Source organism: Sarcophilus harrisii, chromosome X (genome assembly GCF_902635505.1).
Source record: "Sarcophilus harrisii chromosome X, mSarHar1.11, whole genome shotgun sequence".
In the NCBI taxonomy this organism is placed as follows: Eukaryota; Metazoa; Chordata; class Mammalia; order Dasyuromorphia; family Dasyuridae; genus Sarcophilus; species Sarcophilus harrisii.
The window spans coordinates 77,108,640-77,132,753 of NC_045432.1; the positions used below are offsets into that span (position 1 = coordinate 77,108,640).

Genomic DNA, 24,114 nt, shown 5'->3' on the forward strand with positions numbered 1-24,114 from the left:
AAAGAACAACAATGGGCAATGGAGGGGGAGAGAGAGAGAGAGAAAAAAACAAGGCAGGGTGGGGGGGGAGAGAGAGAGATGGAGAATGGTTTGTGGGCTGGAAATAACAGAGTTAGTGACTGTGGAGAGGCCGAGGCTGCACACGGCCCCATCTGCGTGTGCTCTCTCAGGCCTCAGCTCACAAGCCATGCTGTTTGGCATCATTGTATCCAGGGCCTAGCACACGGCCTTGTGGAGAACTTCCAGAAACTTCTAAAAACGGCTTCCAGTGAAAACCAAGAGATTAAATACACTCCTTAAAAAACAAGAGGAGGAGGAATGGAGTCACAGCCACTCGTTAGCACCCAGAGTGGCAAGAAATGGGGCATTGGCTTCTCTTTTTCAGGGGCCCCCCGTGAGCCTAAATGCCTCCTTCTGTTTTTCCTGAAGGGTAGGACTCCATTTTCAATCATCTCTAATCAACTCAGTTTTCTGGCACCTGGAGATCTTGGTTCCAACTGCCTAACTGACCCAACTAGATATCATAAAATAGGGGGAAATTGGCCCAGATTCCTTGATCAAATGGGCTCACAGACTCTTCTCTTTCAGGAATCTCAAAAACACAAGGGAAGGGCTCAGCTCTACTGTTTTGAGGGGCCTGTATCTGGATCCAAAACCTTGAAAACAAAAGATCTTGCCTCCCCTGGCAGACCGGGCTCACCCTCCCATACCTCACCCCCCCCAAAGGGCCCATAATCCACCCCTCATGGGCCCATAGCCCCCCCCCTCATCCCCACATGGGCCCACAGGCCTTCCCCCCCCCCCCAGGGCCCAAGCTCCCCAGCCTCACCCTTGATGTCCAGGTCCTGGGAGAGCGAGGGCTCCAGGGCCCGTTCGTCCTCGTCGTCCAGGGATCCTTCCTGGCAGGTCAGCTCAGGCACAGTGATGTCCCAGGAGTCCCTCTTAGGTGATGGAGTCTTGCCAGCGGAGGCATCACCTTGCTCAACACTAGCAGCCTTCTCGCCTTCGGTGACTTCACTCATGGTGGTAAAGAGGTCAGGCTCTGCCACAGGAGGAGGTGGTAACTGCCTGCCAAGTGGGGAAGAGCAAGTGACTGGGACTGCTGGCGCTGCTGCTCAATTTATAGAGGGCTGGCAACAATTGTTGCCCCTTGACCCCGCCCCCTTTCCATTCTCCTGTCCTGCCCCCGCCCCGCTTACCTCATCGCTCCCCCACCTCTGGGAGTTTTCTAGGCCACCCCTGCTCAAGGCCCCCTCCTGGGGCCTGATGGGACTATCTCCCCATTGTCCCCTTAAAGCTGCTTGTCCCCAGCTTCCAGCGCCCCCTTTTCCCTAGAACCCTTGTTCCCGTGAGCCCCCAACCCACTGGCCTTGCTCGTCCCCCTTCCCCTCCCCCCAGCACCTTTCAGAATAAGTTAGGTTTGGGTGAGAGGAGAAACCAGCTGTGGGTGGGAGAGAAGAAGCCGATATTGCTTCAATGTTAAAACCTGGGAAGAGCAGGGGCCTCTGGGAGAGGGCTGCAGGGAAAGAGCCACATAGGAACGCCGGCTGGGGGAAGGGCAGGAATCCCCCAATCCGGGCTTGGTGCACAGGGCCCCTCCAGGTCCAGCCTCGGCCACCCCGAGGCCGGCAGGGGGGCCCCAACTGACCGAGACCGGGGACAACCTTGGTGGCCTAAGACCTGCCCCGAATCTGCCCCCTCCTGTCCCCCAGAGGGGCTCGGGCTCCAAGGGGGCGCTGCTCCACTCATTGTCACTAAGATGTGAAACATCCACGAAGCCCTCCTGCTGGAGTAGCCCACAATCCCACAGTCCCAGCATGCTATGGGGCTTCAGCAGACACCCGGTCTAAAGCCCCACAGGGCCAGTCAGAAGCTCGGGGCCTCCCACTGGGGCCCTTCGGCCTAGTCGTGGTCAGACCCCTAGAGACAATGCTCTGGGCCAGCCCCGCCACCATTCTGGCCGCTCCCCAATTGTGGACCCTGTCTCTGGTTCTGGGCCCTGTCACCATTCTGGGCTTTGCTCATTGTTTTCTCATCTAGGTTCAAAGGCCACCTCACACCCCTGTGACGTATAGGGCTTTGGGCAAGGGGCCCTTCTCTCTGGGCCTCAGTTTCCCCATCTACAAAGTGATTCCTCTAAGGGGGTGGGGGGAGATCAGGAGCCAGAGCCCACTTCCTCATCCTTGCCCTCTGCAGGGAGGGGGGGAGAGGGAGACTTGCTTCAGTTACTTGCTGACAAAGTGATAGGGTGTCCCTTTCTCTAAGGGATCTCAGTTTCCCCATCTACAAAGTGATAGGGTGTCCCTTCCAACGGGACATATAAGGGGGGTTCCTAGGAGCCGGAGCCCACCGCCTCATCCTTGCCCCCTGCGGGGAAGGGGAGGGGGAAACTTGCTTTATTTGGTAACAGCTCCCATCCCCAGACTGGGGCCTCTGTGATGTCAGCCCACTGCCCCCTCAGGACCCCACTGAAGCTCCCCACTGCCCCATCATGGGCCCTTCCTCTCTCTGTCTCACTTTCCCCATCTACAAAGTGATTCTTCTAAGGGGGGGGGGTCAGGAACCAGAGCCACTTTCTCATCCTTGCCCCCTGCAGGGAGGGGGAGACTTGCTTCAGTTACTTGCTGACAAAGTGATAGGGCATCCCTTTCTCTAAGAGATCTCAGTTTCCCCATCTACAAAGTGATAGGGTGTCCCTTCCAACGGGACATATAAGGGGGGTCCTAGGAGCCGGAGCCCACCGCCTCATCCTTGCCCCCTGCGGGGAAGGGGAGGGGGAAACTTGCTTTATTTGGTAACAGCTCCCATCCCCAGACTGGGGCCTCTGTGATGTCAGCCCACTGCCCCCTCAGGACCCCACTGAAGCTCCCCACTGCCCCATCATGGACCCTTCCTCTCTCTGGGCCTCAGTTTCCCCATCTACAAAGTGATTCCTCTAAAGGGGGGGTCCTAGGAACAGGAGCCCACTTTCTCATCCTTGCCCCTTGCAGGGAGGAGGAGGGGGACAGAGAACTTGCTTTAGTTACTTGCTGACAAAGTGATAGGGTGTCCCTTTCTCTAAGGGATCTCAGTTTCCCCATCTACAAAGTGATAGGGTGTCCCTTCCAACGGGACATATAAGGGGGGTTCCTAGGAGCCGGAGCCCACCGCCTCATCCTTGCCCCCTGCGGGGAAGGGGAGGGGGAGACTTGCTTTATTTGGTAACAGCTCCCATCCCCAGACTGGGGCCTCTGTGATGTCAGCCCACTGCCCCCTCAGGACCCCACTGAAGCTCCCCACTGCCCCATCATGGACCCTTCCTCTCTCTGGGCCTCAGTTTCCCCATCTACAAAGTGATTCCTCTAAGGGGGGGGGGGAAATCAGGAGCCGGAGCCCACTTCCTCATCCTTGCCCCCTGCGGGGAGGAGGAGGGGGACAGAGAACTTGCTTTAGTTACTTGCTGACAAAGCCATGCTGAGCCATGACTGGGATTGAGGTGGGCCGCCCCTGAGCCTCAGTTGTCCATATTTTGCTTGTCCCCTGGAACGGGTTTCCTCGGGTGCCCCCCCCCACTGCCCTAATTCTTCCCAGCCTTGAAGCTTAGGCTACTTTGTGTGACAAACCAAGGGAGATACAGGAACAGCCCGGCCCCTCGGACGCTTGCCAGGGGCCGTGGCCTTCCTCCCCTGCCCGTGGTCCCGCTCCATGTTTCTCTTTGGGGACACCAAGCCCTGATAAGGCAGAGTAACAAATTCATGGCCCCGTGCCCACCAAGGAGGGCCGCGGTTGCAACACTTCTCGGAGCCTGTGTCCCTGTGCTATCTGCAGGGAGTGAGGTCCCAGGGTTGGTGGGAGGGCGGCGGCTCAGCAGCCCCACACTTTGTATCAAGGAGAAACTAGGCCATGGGAACCGGAGCCCCCCGGCCCCCAGCTCTGCCTGGGAACGGGCAGGAGTGCCCACCTCGGCATCTTTGGCCGGGCTCTCTCTGCCTATTGTTCCAGCGGCCCATCTCCTCCCACAGAGCTGGCCGTGCTCCTACACGTAGACCTGAGCAGGACCACTATCATATCTCTTCTCACTCCCCTCCTCCCTGGCTGTGGGACCACCGCAAGAAGCCCCCCTGACAGTGGACAAGCCCCATGTTGTTCTCCAGCAATGTGGGGGCTCAAGTCCTGGGGGGGGCAAGCCGGGGATGTGTTTGGGACCGCTTCCCTCTGGCTTTATGGTCTCAGGGAATTCAAGTCCAGACCCTCAGAGACCATTTATTCCAATTCCTCCTTTTCTACAGAGGGGTAACAGAGGTCTGGAGAGACAAAGGGCCAGCCCACAGTCTGATAGGATTATTAACCTGGAGGAACTTTGGGCTTCCCAGCCTCCAAGTCCCTCAGTCATCAGCAGATGTTCTGGCCCACAGAGCTTAACTCCCAACTAGTCCAACCAACTTTGAGAGCCAACAGGTTTCCCTTTGAACCACTTTCCCTTTTCAGCTTTCAGTTATTCTAGGGGGCCCCAAGCATCTGCCCCCTGGAAATCCCAGCAGTGGTGAGCCCTTGCCTCCTTCATTGCCTTCTGCTTTCCACATCTGTCTTCTGTCCCATGATTCTTTTCAATCACCCACCACCCTCATAGTCACTGAACTCATTTGACCAAAGTCGTGCTGGTCAATGCAAAAATAAAAGGTTCCCAAAGCAAAGCCAGGTTTCTTTCCTTGTGGGAAGGATTTTCCTTAGGGCTGGGTCCCTAGAGATCAGCCAGTTCAATCCTCCCTATTAACAGAGAGAGAAACTGAGGCTCACACTGGGTAAAATAGAACCCCACCTCTGACAGCTAATAAGGGGAATGGCCAGGATCTGAATCCAGCTGCTTTGTCTCTAAGGGCTGCTGAACGAGATGAGGCGAGATCTTTCAAGACAGTTGTGAAAATTGAGTAAGACTTCATCTAGTTCAGGGTTTCAGTAGGCCTGAAGGACTTAGAGCATTGATCCAAGGGCATACTTAAGTCCCATGACATCATTTTCTCCCAATTTGAATCAAATATGGGCAACTAGGTACTTATTGGTCAAGTTCAATTTCTTGGGGAGTTCCTGAGACCCTCATCCAATGAGGATGAGGGTCAGTGGTGCGAGGGGGTATTTGCATTTGGGATTAAAGTTAATCCTGCCCCAGAAGGTGTCTGCGCCACAGGTGGGAATTCTCAGGAGAATCTAATAAACTTTGCTTTGCCTCTAGAGATCTCTCTACCTTTTTTTTTTTTTATTAAATGGTGACCCCTCCCCATTTCTGAGCCACACACCGTGCCCCTGGCATTTCCCCATGGTCGCCTGGCTTCTCATTCAGCAATAACTAACGTGGTGCCCTCAGACACAGTGGCCATCTTGTCGCCGGGTCCATCAGTCAGTCGGCAAGCTTTACTCACTAGTGGCAAGGCATTCAATCCAGCTGTTTTAACTTGAGTCAGAGAGGATCAAGGACTATAGAACAAGGAAGGAATCGAGGACTAGGGACAGTGGCGTGGCCAAAAGAGAATGGGGTTATTAGGGGTCACTGTGGAGGCACATAAAGGGAGACCCTCACCTGTGCTCCTGAAATCTGGCCAGAGGAGAGTCTCATGGCAAGTTCAGTCATTCAGGCCTGGGTTCAAGAGCAGACTCACTGACTGCCTCTCTAGGTAGATCTTGGAGCTTTTCGGATAGCAGAACACCTTGGGTGTGTAACCCCCACCTCGCGTCTCGAGCCTGGACTCGGGTAATGCACCAGTACCGGGAGGTTGGGTCTTCCAAAGCCACAACCTTCTACTGGCAACTCTGAAGTTTCTTGGCTCCCAGCAGATGGAAGAAGTCTCCCCTGTTCTTTGGCCAGTTCAAACTGGCTTCCCCCAGTGTAGACCCCCACTCCACTTAGCCAGACTACCCAGGTTCCAAGTTTTATGTTGCTAGAGACAAAGGTAAGGATTCTGTCTGTTACCAGGGCCAAGTTCAACTCTGAAGGTCTTTACTAATGTCATTGAACTACTCGAAATCTCAACCCCCTTCCCAGTTGGAGACTGTTTCATCTGTACCTGAAAGAAGCCTCACTCTTACATCTGAATGTCTCCATAGTCAAATGTAGGATTTTCTGTAGCTGATATCTCCTCATTGGGGTAACTGACCCCGAGATTCTGTTTTGTTGTCCGGGGGGAGCCTTACTCTTCAGGACCCCATTTGGGGTTTTCTTGGCAAGGAGGGGTCCACCATTTCCTTCACCGGTTCATTTTACAGGTGAGGAAACTGAGGCAAATCTGATTAAGTGACTTGCCCAGGATCACACAGCTAGAAAGTAACTGAAATGAAATTTAAACTCAGGTCTTCCTGACTCTAGACCCAGTGTTTAAGTCATTGTAACCACCTACCTACCCCCCCCCCCAACACACACACTTAAAAATCAGAGCCCCATTACTAATTAATTTAACAGGTGGAGCTCACTGATAAGCTTTTAGTCTCAATTAGCTTTTACCGAGGGATTTTACTGAGAAGATATACTGAGAACAGTGTTCAGAACACCTCCAGGCTGAGCCCTTTTCAGGGCTGCTCCTTCATTTTGGGTGTCCACTTTCACCCATTCCCACTCGTGAAAATGATCACAACCCACTAATACTGTCTTGGCAAAGGGCTGACCCCAGTGGGGGGCCTTTGGTGAGCTCTTGGGGTGGGGTGTTTATCCCAAGAAAGGGAAGACTTTACACAATGCGATGGGCAGATGAGAACAATTGATTCCAACAGCCATGAAGGAAGCCGACAGAGCAATTAGAACTTGGGCCGACAACACGAAGAAATCAAGATTAGCCACTGCATCCGGGCCATCGTCAGTTGTCCAGACTTTCGTTTAGTGCTGAAGGACTCTGGAAGAAAGAGTGAGGCTGACTGCTGTGTGCAACTCTGCCTGCCTCAGTTTCTCATCTGTAAAATGAGCCAGAGGAGGAAAGTCATTTCTTACTGTGTATGATGTACACAATCTATTCCGCTGATCCCAGGTCCATTTCTCACCTGGAACCGGACTCTTTTGATGATCACTCATTTATAATACAGCCTGAGATCTGGTACTGCTAAGGCTACATTTCCTGCACATTTTAAAAAAAAATAATTATAACTTTTTTATTGACAGCCCATGCCAGGGTAATTTTGTACAGCATTATCCCTTGCACTCACTTCTGTTCCGACTTTTCCCCTCCCTCCCTCCATCCCCTCCCCCAGATGGCAGGCAGTCCTATACATGTTGAATAGGTCACAGTATATCCTAGACACAATCTATGTGTGCAGAACCGAACAGTTCTCTTGTTGCACAGGAAGAATTGGATTCAGAAGGTAAAAATAATCCGGGAAGAAAAAAAAAATGTAAACAGTTTACATTCATTTCCCAGTGTTCTTTCTTTGGGTGTAGCTGCTTCTGTCCATCCTTGATCAATTGGAACTGAATTAGATCTTCTCTTTGTCGAAGAAATCCACTTCCATCAGAATCCATCCTCATACAGTATTGTTGCTGAAGTGTATAATGATCTCCTGGTCCTGCTCATTTCCCTCAGCCTCAGTTTATGTGACTCTCTCCAGGCCTCTCTGTATTCATCCTGTTGGTCATTTCTTACAGAACAATAATATTCCATCACATTCATATACCACAATTTATTCAGCCATTCTCCAATCGATGGGCATCCACTCAGGTTCCAGTTTCTGGCCACTACAAAAAGGGCTGCCACAAACATTCTGGCACATACAGGTCCCTTTCCCTTCTTTAGTGTCTCTTTGGGGTATAAGCCCAGTAGTAACACTTCTTGCACATTTTTAAAAATCAATTCTTTCTTGATCTTTTGTTCTTCCAGATGAAATTTGTTATTTTTTTCTAGCTCTATAAAATAATGCTTTATTATTGTTATATATCTAACATATATATATATAATATATAATAGATATACATATATATAAATGTTATAATTATATTGTACTATATTATATTATGTTGTTATATTATATTATGTGTCTACTAAGAAGCAATTCATCTTTCTCCAATTGTTTAGATTTGACTTTATTTATGTGAAAAGTGTTTTATAATCGTATTCCTAAAGTTCCTGGGTTCAACTTGACAGGTAAACTTTCAGGTACTTTGTTATCTGAAGCTATTTTCAATTGGACTTCTCTTTCTATCTCTGCTAAATGACATGATCAGATCTAGATTTAAACATTGAATTAATACATCAAACTAGAAGCTGGTTTTATGAAAAAAAAAACACCACCACCAATGATATAGATAAACCATTGATTAGTTTAAATTTTAACTCAGGCCCTCCTGACTTTAGGGCTGGTGTGCTATCCATTATCCCAATTAGCTGCCCCTTGATTTTGTTTAAAGAAAACCAGATTAGTGGAATCTTAAATGAAGAAGTTGAATGCAGCACTAATGAAGATGAAATCACAGCAATTATTGGGAGCTATTTTAACCAATTATATGGCAATCAATTCTAAAAGAAATGGATGCTCAAATCTATATAGAGAAATGCTCACGGTTTGGGGGGCTTATTTTATATCCTGCCATTTTGCTTAATGATTTCAATTGATTCTCTTTAAGTAAGTTATCATATTGTCTGCAAAGAGCAATAGCTTTGTTTCCTCACTGCCTACTCTAATACCTTCTGATTCTTTTTTCTTATTGTTATAGCTAACATGTTCTAGTACAGTAATAGTAATAGTAATAATGGGCATCCTTGCTTCGACCCTGATCTTATAGGAAAAGCTTCCAACTTTTCCCCATGACACATAAGGCTTGCTGATGCTGCTTTCAGATAGATACTGCTTATCATTTTAAGAAAAGCTCAATTTATTCCTGTGCTTTCTAAAATGTTTAAGAGGAAAGTGTTGTATTTTATTTTAAAAAGCCAAAAAATTGAGATAATCATATGATTTGGGAGTTGTTTGGCTCTTTTTCTCAGTCATGTGCTCAATGGTGCTGATAGTTTTTCTAACATTAAACTAGCCCTACATTCCTGGTATAAACTCCAATCCATTTGGTCCGAGGGCATGATCTTTGTGATACACTGTTGGCAAATCCTTGATAACCTTTGTGATCTACTACTGTAAAATCCTTGATAACCTTTATAATATATTGCTGTGAAATCCTTGATAGGATCTTATTTCAAATTTTCGCATCACTATTCATTAGGAAATGGGGCGATACTTTTCTCTCTCTGTTTTTGCTCTTCCTGGGTTAGATATCAGCACCCCATTTGTGTCATAAAAGGAATTGGGTAAGACTCTTACCTATTTTTCTGAAGAATTTTGTAGTATTGGAAGCGATTGTCCTTTAAATATTTGGGGTATTCACTTGGGAACTCATCTGTACTGCCCAGAGCTTTTTTCTTAGGGAGCTCATTGATGGCTTGTTCCATGTATTTTTCTAAGAAGCAGTTATTTTAGTATTCTATTTCCTCTTCTGTTAATCTGGACAATGTGTATTTTTGGAAATGTTCATCTCTTTTGCCTAGATTGTCCATTTTACTGAAATATCATTGGGCAAAATAACCTTTAATAATCTAATTTTATTTTTATTGGTAGCACATTCATCATGTTCATTTTTGATAACTTGGTTTTCTTCTTTCTTTCTTTTTTTCCTCTAAATCAAGTGAACCAATAGCTCATCTAGTTTATTTTTTAAAGAAAACCAGCTCTTTGGTTCATTTATTCAATAATTCTATTACTTTCAATTTTATTCATTTCTCCCTTAATTTGTAAGATCTTCCAATCTGGTGTTTAAGTGGAGATTTTGGATTTGCTTCTAAAATTGGTCTGGTAGGCAAATTGGGTTTTCCTTGAACCTTTTCCTTGTGAGGTGATTGAGAGCTATTCTCCTATTTCTTAGTTTTTGTCTTGGTCATCCCTGGAGTCATAATAGCTTTTTATCTTTTTTTCTTTATTTATTCTTCAAGATAGGAGGGACCACCTTGAAGCCCAGATACTTACCCAGGGTCTAAATATCAGATTTTTCCCTCTGGGATTGGGAGCAGAGTGGTCTCCCTGAGGCTCTGTTCCTATCCCAGGTGTCTATTTCCACTCTGAGTTTGAATCTGGGATCACCTCTCTTCTAGGGATCTGGATTGAAGTGAAAGGGAGACAGGCCCACTGGCTGTCCTCCTACTGGGTTTGAGGCCGAGTCCTGTAGTATTAGGGTGTACTGGGCTTCGCTCCACCATTCTGCCTCCTTTCTATTTGTCTCTTTTGTTGATGAAGGTGTTTAGTGATCTGATTATTTCTTGAGTACTTCTTTGAGGGATCCCATTTACATTGTGCTCCCTTGTGATTTTTCTTTAAGGAAATGATCTAGGGTCACAATGACTTCTTTTGACTCCACAATTCATTAATTTCAAAATTAATTTATTATTCAATCAATTAATAAAATTAAATTTTAATAAATACTTTTTTATTTTTAATAAATAATAAATTGAGTTGTTATTAATTAAATTAATAAAATTAAATTTTTGAAATAAATATTTTTATTTTTAATAAATCAATTCTAATAAATAAATCATTATTAAATTAATAAAATTCAAAATAATTAATTTCTTAAAGTTTTTCATTTAATTTCCTTTTCAGTTATTGATTGTCTATTTGTCTCTCCTTCCTCCCTAATTTAAAAGAAAAAACCCTCGGTAACAAGTATGTGTCCTCAATCAAAACAAATGTCCACAAATTGGTTTCACACAACATTTTCACTGTTTGTTTTCTTTTTTTTTTTTTCCTCTTCTTTTTTTCTCTTTTTTTTCCCTTCTTGATCCGATTTTTCTTATGCAGCAAAAGTACTGGATAATTCTGTATACATAGATTGGACTTAGCATAGATTGTAACATTTAACAGGTACTGGACTACCTGCCGTCTAGGGGTGGGGGGAGGGAGGGCAAAATTTGGAACACAAGGATTTGCAAGGATTGTGTGCAAGGAACACGAGGACCCTTGGGTCAGTGCTGAAGAATTCCCCCTGCATAGGCTTTGTAAATAATAAGCTTTAATTAAAAAGCTAATTTAAAAAAACAAAAAGTGAGTTTTTATTCTGTACCTTGGATCTATTAGCACTTGGTCTGGCAGCATAGACAATGGGGACAGGCAAGGACCATGGGGGGGGGGAAGCGGGGATCGGGGAAGGCAGGACTTCAGGGTACCAGAAGCAAGGCCGCCGAGCCCCGGACCCGCGCCCCCCCCCCCCATCACCACACACCCTTTCTCCCTTGGCCGAGGGGCCCGGGACAAGCTCAGTGCGCACGGAGGGAGACGCCCCGACGGCGCGGCCTTGTTTGCGGCCCCTTCCCAGCGCTCGCTCCCTCCCTCCGTTGGGAAGGGTGGAAGAAGTGGCCCCGCCCCGGGCCGCTGCCCCCTCCCTCCGCCGCCCCCCTCGCCGGGCTGGGTCCCCAAGGATGGGGCTCCCCGTCCCCCGGCCGCCGCCGCGCCCTCCCCCCTCCCCGGGGGCCCTTTGAATAAAAGGAAATCCCGCCAAGTGCCACAAAATGCTTTTTATTGTTAAACCTGCGGAGAAACGTTAGAACCGGGGGATGCTTTGGGGGGCCCCGGGAGGGCCGCGGGGAGTCGGGCGGCCGCCAGCGGGAAGCTTCGGGGCGAGGGGCGGCCGCCGGTCAGGGGCTGAGTTGGGGAGTCTGGAGAAGCCGATCGGGGACCCCCGCGCTCGGGGGACGGGTCCGGGGAGGGGGGGGGGCTAGGACCAAGGCTCGGGCATCAGAGGGAGGGGGCCGCCGCCGCCGCTCGCTCCCGGCCTCGGGTCGGGGCTCCGCCGTCTACGCGGACTTTCCAGCGCCTCCGGCCTCGGCGTGAGCCCCCTTGGCGCCGCCCTTGGATCTCTTCTGGCCTTTGCCACCATGGTGCTGCTGGGGCAGGACCACCTGCTGCAGGGGGGCTGCCGCCTGCTGCTGGGGCAGGACCACGTGCTGTTGCGGGGCTGCCACCTGCTGCTGGGGCAGGACCACGTGCTGTTGCGGGGCTGCCACCTGCTGCTGGGGCAGGACCACCTGCTGCTGGGGGGTTGCCCCCTGCTGGGGCAACGCAGGCCTCGGAGGTGAAGGAGGAGTTGGGGGTTGCTGCTCCTGCTCCGGCTGCGGGGGCTTGTCTTCCTGCACAGCGGCAGAGGCCCCGGGCTCCTTGGTGAACTTATCCACCTTCTCCAGCAGGAGATCCACCTTCTGCTCGATCTTGGCCAGGTCCCTCCGGATGCTCTGCTGGTCCTCGGCCTTGCCTTTGGAGGACTTGGCGTTAGAGCCTCGCTTGGAGCCGGAGCCCCCTTTGCCCTTGCCCTTGGAGCCGCCTGTCGGTCAGAGAATCACAAGCAAAGCCGCTCTCTGGTTAGCGGTGGTTGGCGCCTCCCCAGGGGCTTTGAGGCCCGTCGTCCGGGGGAGGCCAGAGGCGGGGGTGGTATCTCCTGATCCCGGCCTGCAGCCCTCGCTGCTCCTGAATCCCAGAGGGGCGCCTAAGGGCCCCCAGAGCCCCAGCTCCCTCCCTCTCTCCCTGTCTCTGTCTCTCCCTCTTCCCCCCCATGTCTCTCTGTCCCTCCTCATGTTGCCATTTCTCCAGCTCCCCCAACCCTGTCAAGCAGAGGGGGGGGGGAGAACTCTCTCCCTGACTAGGTGCCTGCAGCCCCAGGCCCCTGCCCCATCTCCTTCCGAAGCCTTGCTCCCACCCCTGCAAAAAGAAGAGCTCAAAGTAGCAGCGGGGTTTGGAGGGGTTGGGGGGGTCTTAGGGCTTGGATTCAGGGCTGGAGTCCCCTCAGCCAAATTGCCTTGTTCCTTAGCCCTTCCTTTCTGGCTGTAAATAGGCTGGGCATCCCAGCTGGCCCTTGGCATACAGGGTGGCTTTCAGCTCTGTACCCACAGGGGATCCTCCATCTCCAAGACAAGAAGACTGGTACCAGAAGAGTCCCTTTCTTTAAAAAGAAACCCCCCCGGGGGGGGCAACCCTCCCCACCCAAGCCCATTTACCTTTGTCCATTTCTTGTGCTGAGCTTTACTGAATTGGAGTTGCTTGTGCTTCTGCTTCTGGTTGTGCTTGTGCTTCTGGGTTTGGTTGAGCCACCTGCTCAGAAGCTGGAGGTCTCTGGGAGCCTTCTCCTTCCTTGGCTGGCTTTCTGGAAATGGGAAAGACCCACTCCTCTTCCTCCACTTGGATGTGTTCTGTGATCTCACAGCCCAGGGACTGGATATTTGTGATACTCAGGGCCTCACCCATGAGCGTGGTCCCACGGCTGACCAACTGCCAGCCTCTGTCTGTCCTGACGTAGACAAAACAGAAGTCAGCAGCCCCATATAAAGCCAGAGTCCCCTTCCATTGGCTGCCTCCAAGATAAACCTGGTCCCACCCTCTCCTCCCACTTCTCTCCCCCCTTCCTCCTTCCCCCCCCCCTCACCTCCTTTGTCTTCCCCCCCCACCTCCTTTGTCTTCCCCCCCAAGGAACTTTCTAGAACCTCTGCCCAAGGCCCCTTCCCAGGGGCTGATGGGACTGTCTCCCCACGGCCCCCCCACTAGCAGTGCCCCCTATTCCCTAGCCCCCCCCAGCCCACTTGCCTTCCTCAGCCTCCTTCTCTCCCCTATCAACAACACCTTTCCAACACCAGTTTGGGGTCTGAAAAGATGTAGGTGGGAATGAAGAAACAATATTGATTCAATGTTGAAAGTTGCAAAGAGTAGAGTCTCTGGGGGAGGGTCGCAGGGAAGAGGTGCACAATAACTGTGGCTGGAGGAAGGCCAGGCAGCCCCCAACTCCTGCTTAGTGCAGGGACCCCTCCAGCTCCAGCCCTGGCCACCTTGAGTCCCGGCAGGAGGGCTCCAACTGACCAACCTGACGCCTGGCACAGCCTTGGCAGCCTAAGAGCCGCCCCAAATCTGCCCCTTCCTGACCCCCGAAGAGTCCCTGCTCTGATCCGCTTCCAAAGAGGCTTTGCAAAATACCCACAAAGCTCTTTTGAAGTACCCACAATCCCAGCATGCAAAGGGGCCTCAGACAACTGCTTCAGAGCACCAGAGAGCCAATCACAGATGCTCGAGGTCTCCCATTGGACAATCTTCAGCCTGCTTTTGCTCAGACCCCTAGAGACAATGCTCTGGGCCAACCCTGTCACTATTCTGGCCTTATCCAATCGTGACTCTTGTAACTAGTTTGGGGCCCTGTCGACATTGTGGTCTTTGATACTATTCTGGGCTTTGTTACCAGTTCTAAACCCTGTCACTAATTCTGGCCCCATCCCCATTCTGGGCCTTGCTCATTTTCTCATCCAGGTTCAAAAGCCATTTTATATCCTTACCAGGAGGGCGGCTTTCACAAGGGTCCCCTCCCCTCTCTGGGCCTCAGTTCTACAGAGTGATAGGGTGTCCCTTCCAACCTGGGGACCCGTGAGGGGGGGCCAAGCAACTGGAGCCCACCGCCTCGTCCTTGCCCCCTGCGGGGAGGGGGAGACTTGCTTTATTTGGTAACAGCCCCCATCCCCAGGCCGGGGCTTCTGTAATATCAGCCCACTGCCCTCTCAGGACCTCACAGAAGATCCCCCCACTGCCCCATCCTGGGCCCTCCTTCTCTCTGGGTCTCAGTTTCCCCATCTACAGAATGATGGGGTGTCCCTTCCTCTAAAAGGGCCCTAGGAACTAGAGCTACTTCCTCATCCTTGTCCCCTGCTGAGAGGGGAGACTTGCTTCAGTTACTTGCTGACAAGGTGATAGGGTGTCCCTTTCTCTAAAGGATTTCAGTTTGCCCATCTACAGAGTGATGGGGGGGGTCCTAGGAGCCGGAGCCCACCGCCTCATCCTTGTCTGCTGCAGGGAAGGGGAGGGGAAGACTTGCTTTATTTGGTAACAGCCCCCATCCCCAGGCTGGGATCTCTGTGATGTCAGCCCACTGCCCCCTCAGGATCCCACTGAAGATCCCCACTGCCCCATCATGGGCCCCTCTCTCTCTGGGTCTGTTTCCCCATCTACAAAGTCAGAGGGTATCCCTTCCAATGGGACATATAAGGGGGGGTCCTAGGAGCCAGAGCCCAATTCCTCATCCTTGCCCCCTACAGGGAAGGGGAGGGGGAGACTTGCTTTATTTAACAGCCCCCATCCCCAGGCCGGGGCTTCTGTAATGTCAGCCCACTGCCCTCTTAGGACCTCACAGAAGATCCCCCCACTGCCCCATCCTGGGCCCTCCTTCTCTCTGGGTCTCAGTTTCCCCATCTACAGAATGATGGGGTGTCCCTTCCTCTAAAAGGGCCCTAGGAACTAGAGCCACTTCCTCATCCTTGTCCCCTGCTGAGAGGGGAGACGCTTCAGTTACTTGCTGACAAGGTGATAGGGTGTCCCTTTCTCTAAGGGATCTCAGTTTCCCCATCAAGTGATACGGTGCCCCTTCCAACAGGACATGGAAGGGGGGTCCTAGGAGCCGGAGCCCACCGCCTCATCCTTGCCCCCTGCAGGGAGGGGGAGGGGGAGGGGGAGACTTGCTTTATTTGGTAACAGCTCCCATCCCCAGGCTGGGATCTCTGATGTCAGCCCACTGCCCCCTCAGGACCTCACAGAAGCTCTCACTGCCCCATCATGGGCCCTTCCTTTCTCTGGGCCTCAGTTTCCCCATCTACAAAGTGATTCCTCTAAAGGGGTGGTCCTAGGAACAGGAGCTCACTTTCTCATCCTTGCCCCTTGCAGGGAGGAAGAGGGGGAGACTTGCTTTATGTGCCAACAGCCCCCATCCCTAGGCTGGGGCCTCTGTGACCTGATCCCAATGACCTCTCAGGACCCCACAGATGGCCCATCATGGGCCCTCTGGGGCAGTTGGGCCGTCTCCTTCTGCCCCAAGGAGAAGCCGTGCTGAGCCATGACTGGGATTGAGGTGGGCCACCCCTGAGCCTCAGTTGTCCATATTTTGCTTGTCCCCTGGAACGGGTTTCCTCGGGTGCCCCCCCCCCACTGCCCTAATTCTTCCCAGCCTTGAAGCTTAGGCTACTTTGTGTGACAAACCAAGGGAGATACAGGAACAGCCCGGCCCCTCGGACGCTTGCCAGGGGCCGTGGCCTTCCTCCCCTGCCCGTGGTCCCGCTCCATGTTTCTCTTTGGGGACACCGAGCCCTGATAAGGCAGAGTAACAAATTCATGGCCCCGTGCCCACCAAGGAGGGCCGCGGTTGCAACACTTCTCGGAGCCTGTGTCCCTGTGCTATCTGCAGGGAGTGAGGTCCCAGGGTTGGTGGGAGGGCAGCAGCTCAGCAGCCCCACACTTTGTATCAAAGAGAAACTAGGCCATGGGATCCGGAGCCCCCCGGCCCCCAGCTCTGCCTGGGAACGGGCAGGAGTGCCCGCCTCGGCATCTTTGGCCCAGCTCTCTCTACCCGTCGTTCCAGCGACCAGGGATGTGTTTGGGACCCCTTCCCTCTGGCCTTGGGGTCCCCTGCAGACCATGCAGAGAGGTGTCCAACTGCAGCAGAAACGGGGCTTCTCTCCTCTCCACCAGGATCCCTGGGGGAGCAGATCCCCTTAGCGAAGCCCTCATTCCCATTCTCTGTGCTCTGTGGGGTGGTGTGCATTTTATTGCCTGTTTCCCCAAACACACTGTCACGTGCTACTGGGCCCTTTGGGGGAGCTTTGCAGGCCTGGGCCAGGTGGTTGATTCCCTGATCTAGAACAGTCTCTTTCCTTCCACAGAAAGGGAAACAGAGGCATACTGAGGCATAAGGCCATTCCCTCAAGATTTGCTGCTGTCCTGTTCTAATGGAATAATAATAGTTCCTAATGCATCATCTCCTGGGTTTCATTTCCTTCCCCACCCTTTCATAGCCTCCTTGGTAAAAATAAACTTCATAATTGTAGAAACATGTATGCAATTCTTGTACTCTGTATAGAATGTATTTTTGCTGTTTCAACATGTCTGTCTACATGAGGCTTTGGAAAGGAACTTTGAGGCTGGAGGTGGGATTCTGACTAGACAAATCTCTAATTCACTAGATAATGAAACAAAGGCTTATGAGCATAACCATTCCCAAAGATATTGGCATTTCCTTTCTAATAGGAAAAATAGTTTCTAAATATATCCTGGATTCAATTCCTTCCACCTTCAGCCTCCTTTAAATGGCTCTAATTTGAAACATGATAAGGACTACCACTGTAGCTATGAGTAATTATGGATATCTGTCTAAGAAACGGAAGAGGTAGAAACGAATAGAGGCGGGTTCAGGACAAAGACTTGGATTAGCAATGTTTAAAGAAGACACCTTTAAACTACCAGCGACAAGAGAGTGTGACATTGCTGCTAAAGCAGAACTTTCTGTTAATCCCTGAGGAAACACTCAGGTTCTAACTCTGATCTTCTAAAGTCCTTTCTTGTCACGATAAGCCCACCCCTTCAAGAGCTGCTCTAGGATCCAGAACCAAGGGATACCCATGAGGCTGCTCTGAAAGACTCTGGTGCCAATGGGCCAGAGACACCCATCTGGTACAGAGGTGGACTGCTGCCCTCTGTGTCCACTCGACACTTCTCCTTGATCTCGTCCTTTCTCACGATAACTCATCAAGCTATGCCTTGTGCAATGGCATTCTCAGTCTATGTTTCAGTCTTATAAGCCATGTCAGATGTGCTATCTCGAGCTCCCAACACCACCTTCTCCTATTCATTAGAAATCATATAATGTTTCAATGAGATTGTGGTATTATTAGGTTTATAAGATGTCAGATGTTGTATTTATTCAGGTCAACAACTCTCTATGACTAATGTTTCATGAATGTGTTTTATATGATATTTATACTAATCTACTGGTCATCCTGCCATCTGGGGGAGGGGGGGGAGGGGAAGAAGGGGAAAAATTGGAACAAGAGGTTTGGCAATTGTTAATGCTGTAAAGTTACCCATACATATAACCTGTAAATAAAAGGCTATTAAATAATAAAAAAAAAAGAGTGGTATTATTAGCAAATGAGAAGGACAAAGGACAGTTCACCTCTCAGACCTGTGGAAAAGGAAGGAATTTGTGACCAAAGAAGAACTCGAGTCCATTAATGAAGGCAAAATGGATCATTTTGCTTAAGTTAAAAAGGTTTTGTACAAACAAAACCAATGCAGACAAGATTAGAAGGGAAGCAACAAACTGGGAAAACATCTTCAGTCAAAGGTTCTGCTAAAGGCCTCATTTCCAAAATAGAGAGAGAATTAACTCTAATTTATAAGAAATCAAGCCATTCTCCAATTGATAAATGGAGAGAGGATATAAACAGATAATTTTCAGTTGAAAAAATTGAAACCATTTCTAGTCATATGAAAAGGGGCTCGAAATCACTATTGATCAGAGAAATGCAAATGAAGGCAACTCTGAGGTACCACCACACACCTCTCAGATTGGCGAAAATGTCAGGAAAAAATCATGACAAATGAGGGGGATCGAAAGGGGATGTGGGAAAACTGGGACACTAATACATTGTTGGTTATGAACTGATCCAACCATTCTGGAGAGAAATTTGGAACTATGGCCAAAGGGCTATCAAACTGTGCATCCCCTTTGATCCAGCAGTGTTTCTACTGGGCTTGTATCCCAAAGAGATCATAAAAGGGGTGAAAGGGACCTACATGTGCAAAAATGTTGGTAGCAGCCCTTTTGGTCTTGGCAAGGAACTGGAACCTGAGTGGGTGCCCATCAATTGGGGGATGGCTGATTAAATTGTGGTATAAGAATGTTATGGAATATTCTTGTTCTGTAAGAAATGAGCAGCAGGATGATTTTAGAGAGGCCTGGAGAGACCTACATGAACTGATGCTGAGGGAAGCGAGTAGAACCAAGAGAACATTGTATAAACCAACAACAGGACTATACAATGATCAATTCTGATGGATGTGGCTCTAACAATGAGATGATTCAGGCCAGTTCCAATGATCTTGTGATGAGGAGGGCCATCTGCACCCAGAGAGAGGACTGTGGGAACTGAGTGTAGATCACAGAATAGCATTTTCACTCTTTTTTGTTGTTGTTTCCTTGCATTTTGTTTTCTCTCTCATTTTTGATCTGATTTTTCTTATGCAGTGTGATAAATGTGGAAATATATGTACAAGAACTGCACATGTTTAAAATATTGGATTATTTGCTGTCTAGGGGAGGGAATAAGGGGAAAAGAGGGAAAAAATTAGAGCACAAGGTTTTGTAAGGATGAATGTTGAACAATATCCATGTCTATATTGTGAAAATAAAAGAGGTTTAATTTTTAAAATCCTTCATAAAAAATATGTAACAACAAAAAGAAACTTACTGACCTACTCTACCATCTCCCCCTACATTCCACTGTATTTTTTAAAGATAAAATTAACAAAAACTAGTTCTTTCCCATCTCCCCACCCCAATGTAAAAAAGAAAATAAAAATCCCTTGTAACAAAAATGCTTAGTCAAGCAAAACAAATTTCTTCAGGGGCCAAAATCACACACACACACACACACACACACACACACACACACACACATTTGTCTGTACCCTAAATCTGTCCCCTCTCTGCAATAAAGGGCTTGTTTCTACATTAGCACTCTGGAATCATGAATGGTCATTGTGTAGATTATTTTTCTTGTATCTTTCAAAATCATTTGATTTTATAGTATTGTTACTGTGCAAATTGTTTTTTAATTCTATTTTTAAATTCTTTATCAGTTTATCAAGTTCTTCAAATTAAAACAAAAAGAACTATATGTCTCATGGCTGCCATTTTATACTTGATGGTTCAGATGGAAGTAAGCCTCACGGGACTGGGGATGGAAGGAGTCTCAGTCTAAGTCATCTCCCTTGTCAACTCTTTTTCTATGGCAAAGTACCTTAACCTGGGTTTGGGGAAGTTGTTAGCCTTTTTGCAATTGGTGGACTATGGTATACGAAGGAAATGGATCTCAGTGAGAGTGTAAGAAATTATGAATGGGACCGTCTCAGAGAAACCGGTAAAGTTGTGTATGAACTGACACAGAATAAAACGAATAGTATTAGGAAGTAATTCATACAACAACATTGAAAAGACCGACCACTTTGGAAGTCACTGAGTGATTCGATGGGCCAGCCTTATTTCCAGAGACCTGATGGTGCATGCTACTCTTCAATTCAGGAGAAGATGCTCAAGGTGACAAGTATTTTTGGACACAGACCATGTGGGAAATGTTTTTTCTTGATTAGTGCACATTTGCTATAAGAGGTCTCTTTTTCTTCATGGGAATAGGATAGAAGGAAAGAGGTAAAAGAAATTTGTTCAATGAAAACAAAGAAAATAATTTTTAAATAGCTTTTTATTGACAAAAATGTATGGGTAATTTTTTACATTATCCCTTGCACTCACTTCTGGTCTGATTTTTTCCCCTCTCTCCCTCCACCCCCTCCCCCAGATGGCAAGCAGGCCTATACATGTTCAATAGATCGCAGTATATCCTAGATACAATCTATGTGTACAGAACCAAACAGTTCTTTTGTTGCACAGGGAGAATTGGGGTCAGAAGATAAAAACAACCCAAGAAGAAAAACAAAATTGCAAACAGTTTACATTCATTGCCCAGTGTTCCTTTTCTGGGTGTAGCCGATTCTGTCCATACTTGATCAATTGAAACAAAGTTCGATTTTCTCTTTGTGGAAGAAATCCCCTTCCATCAGAATCCATCCTCATACAGTATCGTTATTGAGGTATATAATGATCTCCTGGTTCTGCTCATTTCACTCAGCATCAGTTCATGTAAGTCTCGCCAAGCCTCTCTGTGTTCATCCTGCTGGTCATTTTTTACAGAAAAAGAATATTCCATCACATTCATATACCACAATTTACCCAGCCATTCTCCAATTGGTGGGCATCCCTTCAATTCCCAATTTCTAACCACTATGAAAAAGGGCTGCCACAAACACTTTTGCACATGTGGGTCCCTTTCCCTCCTTTAAGATCTCTTTGGGATATAAGCCCAGTAGTAACACTGATGAATCAAAGGGAATGCACAGTTTGATAACTTTTTGGGCATACTTCCAGATTGCTCTCCAGAATGGTTGGATTCGTTCACAACTCCACCAACAATGCATTATTGTCCCAGTTTTCCCGCATCCCCTCCAACAATCATCATTATTTTTTCCTGTGATCTTAGCCAATCTGACAGGTGTGTAGTGGTATCTGAGAGTTGTCTTGATTTGCATTTCTCTGATTAATACTGATTTGGAACACTTTCATATGTATAGAAATAGTTTCAGTTTCATCATCTCAAAATTGTCTGTTCATATCCTTTGACCAGAAAATAATTAAAAAAAAACAGGCATTCAAAAAAAATAAATTAAAAAATAAAAGATAAATTAAAATAAAAGAGGCATTCACACAGAGTTAAATTGGTGGGCTAAAGCAGAATTGATGGTGCTTCAGGAAAATTCATAAAAGCAGAACTGATCTCAGACAAGAGAATGGGGAAAAATAGATATGGTGAAGGTGATAAGCAGAGAAACCACATTTTGAGCTGAAAAGACCCCAACCCCATACCCAAAGCCTCACTGTAACATATCTGACAAGTAGTTATTCTTGGTAATGAAACTATATCAATATTTAGTATAAAATGTAGTTGTTTGCCCTTTGTTACAGGAGAGACCCATGGTATCGGGGAAGTGGTTGAGAATAAGTTCTATATACCACAAGGCTGATTAGTACCGAATGGGAAAATGTAGGAATAGACATAACGGGTTTAGGGCATCTTAATAGAAATGAGCAGGTACTCGGGCCGTGGTTTTCAAAGACCTCGGGCGTCCTCGAGACCCTTTCAAGCTCCAGATTGTTTTCATCAAAATATTAAAGAATCATTTCTTCAGTAAAATCATCCTCCCTTTTCCAATTACATATCTGGGTGAGACTCATTTTCTTCATGTACTTCAACCAAAACAACATAAGGCAACAGACGGACCGACAAAGCCAATAGGAGAATGGCGTTGTTTTCTATTAATGAAAAAGAAGATTTGCAAACATATGCAAAACAATATTGCTCTTCTCACTAACACTTTTTGTGTTTTGGGAAATAGAATGTTTTAAAAACAACAACCAAAAACTCCCAACCTCCTTATTTTAATATGTAATGGGGATGACTTTTTATTTTTTTAATGAAATAATAAACATTTTACAATTTTTTGGTTTTAATTTCTAACAGTAAATATTGAGAGATAATCTACATGAAGCATAGGTCCTTTTCCACAAAGGCCAAGAATCCCTGTGCTAGGGGAGAGGGGTAAGCATTTATGAAGCACTTACTGTACAGGCTTTACAGATATTGTCTCATTGGATCTTTTCTGATGAAAACAATGGCAAGGAGAAGGAGAAGGAAGAGGAGGAGGAGAAGGGCAGCTAACATTTACATTATGTTGACTAGATGTGAGGCACTGTGCTAAGCATTTTGCAAATATTATTTCACTTGATCCTCACAACAACCCTGGGCAATTATTATTCCATTTTGGTAGATGAAGAAACTGAGGCAGACAGCAGTTAAGTGACTTGCCTAAAGTCACACAGGTGGGGGCAGATTCGAATTCAGGGCTTCCTGACTCCAAGCCCAGCACTTTATCCACTCAGGCTACTTAGCCTGATAGGCCGTAACAATTTCATAAACACCAACAGCAAATGTGAAACAGCCCCTTTACTGACCACAGTGCAACAAGAAATAATAATGGGCATTTGAAGAAAGGAGGTAATCTTAAATGGAGACTATCATCTAATACTAAAAACCGGTAGCTTAAAGAACAAGTCATAATAATCATAGATAATTTCATTAAAGAAAATACCAACAATGAGATCATACAGCAAAATGTTTAAGATGCAGGCAAAGCAAATCAATAAGGGAAAATCCATAGCTTGAGACACTTCCAAACAAGAGATAATTCTGAGAACAGGGTTTGCAAATTTTCTTAAAGCTAGAAAAGCAACAAATTTTAAAACCTCAGAAATGACAAATCTGAAATTCAAAAAAAAGGATAAAATTGAAAACAAACAAAAAACTACGAGATGGTAAAAAAAAAAAACCAAAATAAAACTAATAAAAAAATCAATTGGTAGCTAAACAAACAAACAAAAAAAAGGCCAATTGACAATATTGGAAAAAATGGAAAAAATAGAATTCACCACAAATGAAAAGGAAACCAAAAGTTATATTAGAAACTGTTGTCCAATGACATGCCAGTGAAATCAATAACTTAAATGAAATGCATGAATTTTTATCAAAATGTAAAATGCTCGGATTAACAGAATAAGAAAAAGAATTTAAATAACAATATCAGAAAAAAAAAAAAGAAATTGGACAAGCTATCCCCTCTTTCCCCTTCCTTCAACAAGCCCCCTCCCAGACCTGAGTGGATTTACAAGTGAATTCTATCAAACATTGAAAGAACAATTAATTTCAATGATACATAAAGTATTTGCAAAAGGGGCAAGTTGGCCTTCAGGCTCCTGTGGGATGTGTGGCATATTTTTTAAATCTGAAAGAGATAAAGCAGAGGGAGAAAAAGAAATTAATATCTTGAAGGAATAAAGTTTTTTGTAGCAAGGAGAATACAACATTTCAAAAAGAATATAGATTATGACAAGATTATATTTGTACCAGGCCACTGGTGGGTCTGGAAATTGGAGGGAGACCAGTTCAGATAAGGCTATGTTTCTTTGTAACACAGAGTAAATCATTAATGTTATGTTTCTTCATCTGTAAAATGAGAATTAGTAAAAACATCTCTCTCTCCCTGATTGTTGTGGGGATCCGAGGAGATAATAATTGTAAAGCACAGAATAAAGTATTTACTAAAAATTCATTCTCTTCCTTCCCCCCCCCCTTTTTTTTCCTTTCTTTTTTTTTAAATAAAGCTTTTTATTTTATTTTATTTTTTTTATTTAATAGCCTTTTATTTACAGGATATATGCATGGGTAACTTTACAGCATTAACAATTGCCAAACCTCTTGTTCCAATTTTTCCCCTCTTACCCCCCACCCCCTCCCCCACATGGCAGGATGACCAGTAGATGTTAAATATATTAAAATATAAATTAGATACACAATAAGTCTACATGACCAAAATGTTATTTTGCTGTGCAAAAAAGCTTTTTATTTTCCAAACATAAGGACTTTTTTTTTTAAATCAGAAAAAGTA

The 24,114-nt window shown here is 47.0% G+C and overlaps 1 protein-coding gene across 2 annotated transcripts; it reads right to left on the reverse strand.

The window, feature by feature from the left end:
- Window positions 1-11,490: 11,490 nt before the first annotated feature.
- Window positions 11,491-13,291, reverse strand: LOC116420258 (glutenin, low molecular weight subunit 1D1-like). Of its 2 annotated transcripts, none has more exons than XM_031944627.1 (2): window positions 12,978-13,291; window positions 11,491-12,238 (listed from the first exon to the last, which is right to left on the reverse strand). In XM_031944627.1, exons 1-2 carry the CDS (start codon window positions 12,985-12,987, stop codon window positions 11,784-11,786), a joined length of 465 nt encoding a protein of 154 aa, XP_031800487.1. In that variant the 5' UTR covers window positions 12,988-13,291; the 3' UTR covers window positions 11,491-11,783. The 2 variants fall into 2 exon arrangements, with proteins under 2 accessions (XP_031800487.1, XP_031800486.1); XM_031944626.1 differs by having other exon boundaries at window positions 11,491-12,307; window positions 12,978-13,283.
- Window positions 13,292-24,114: the final 10,823 nt, after the last annotated feature.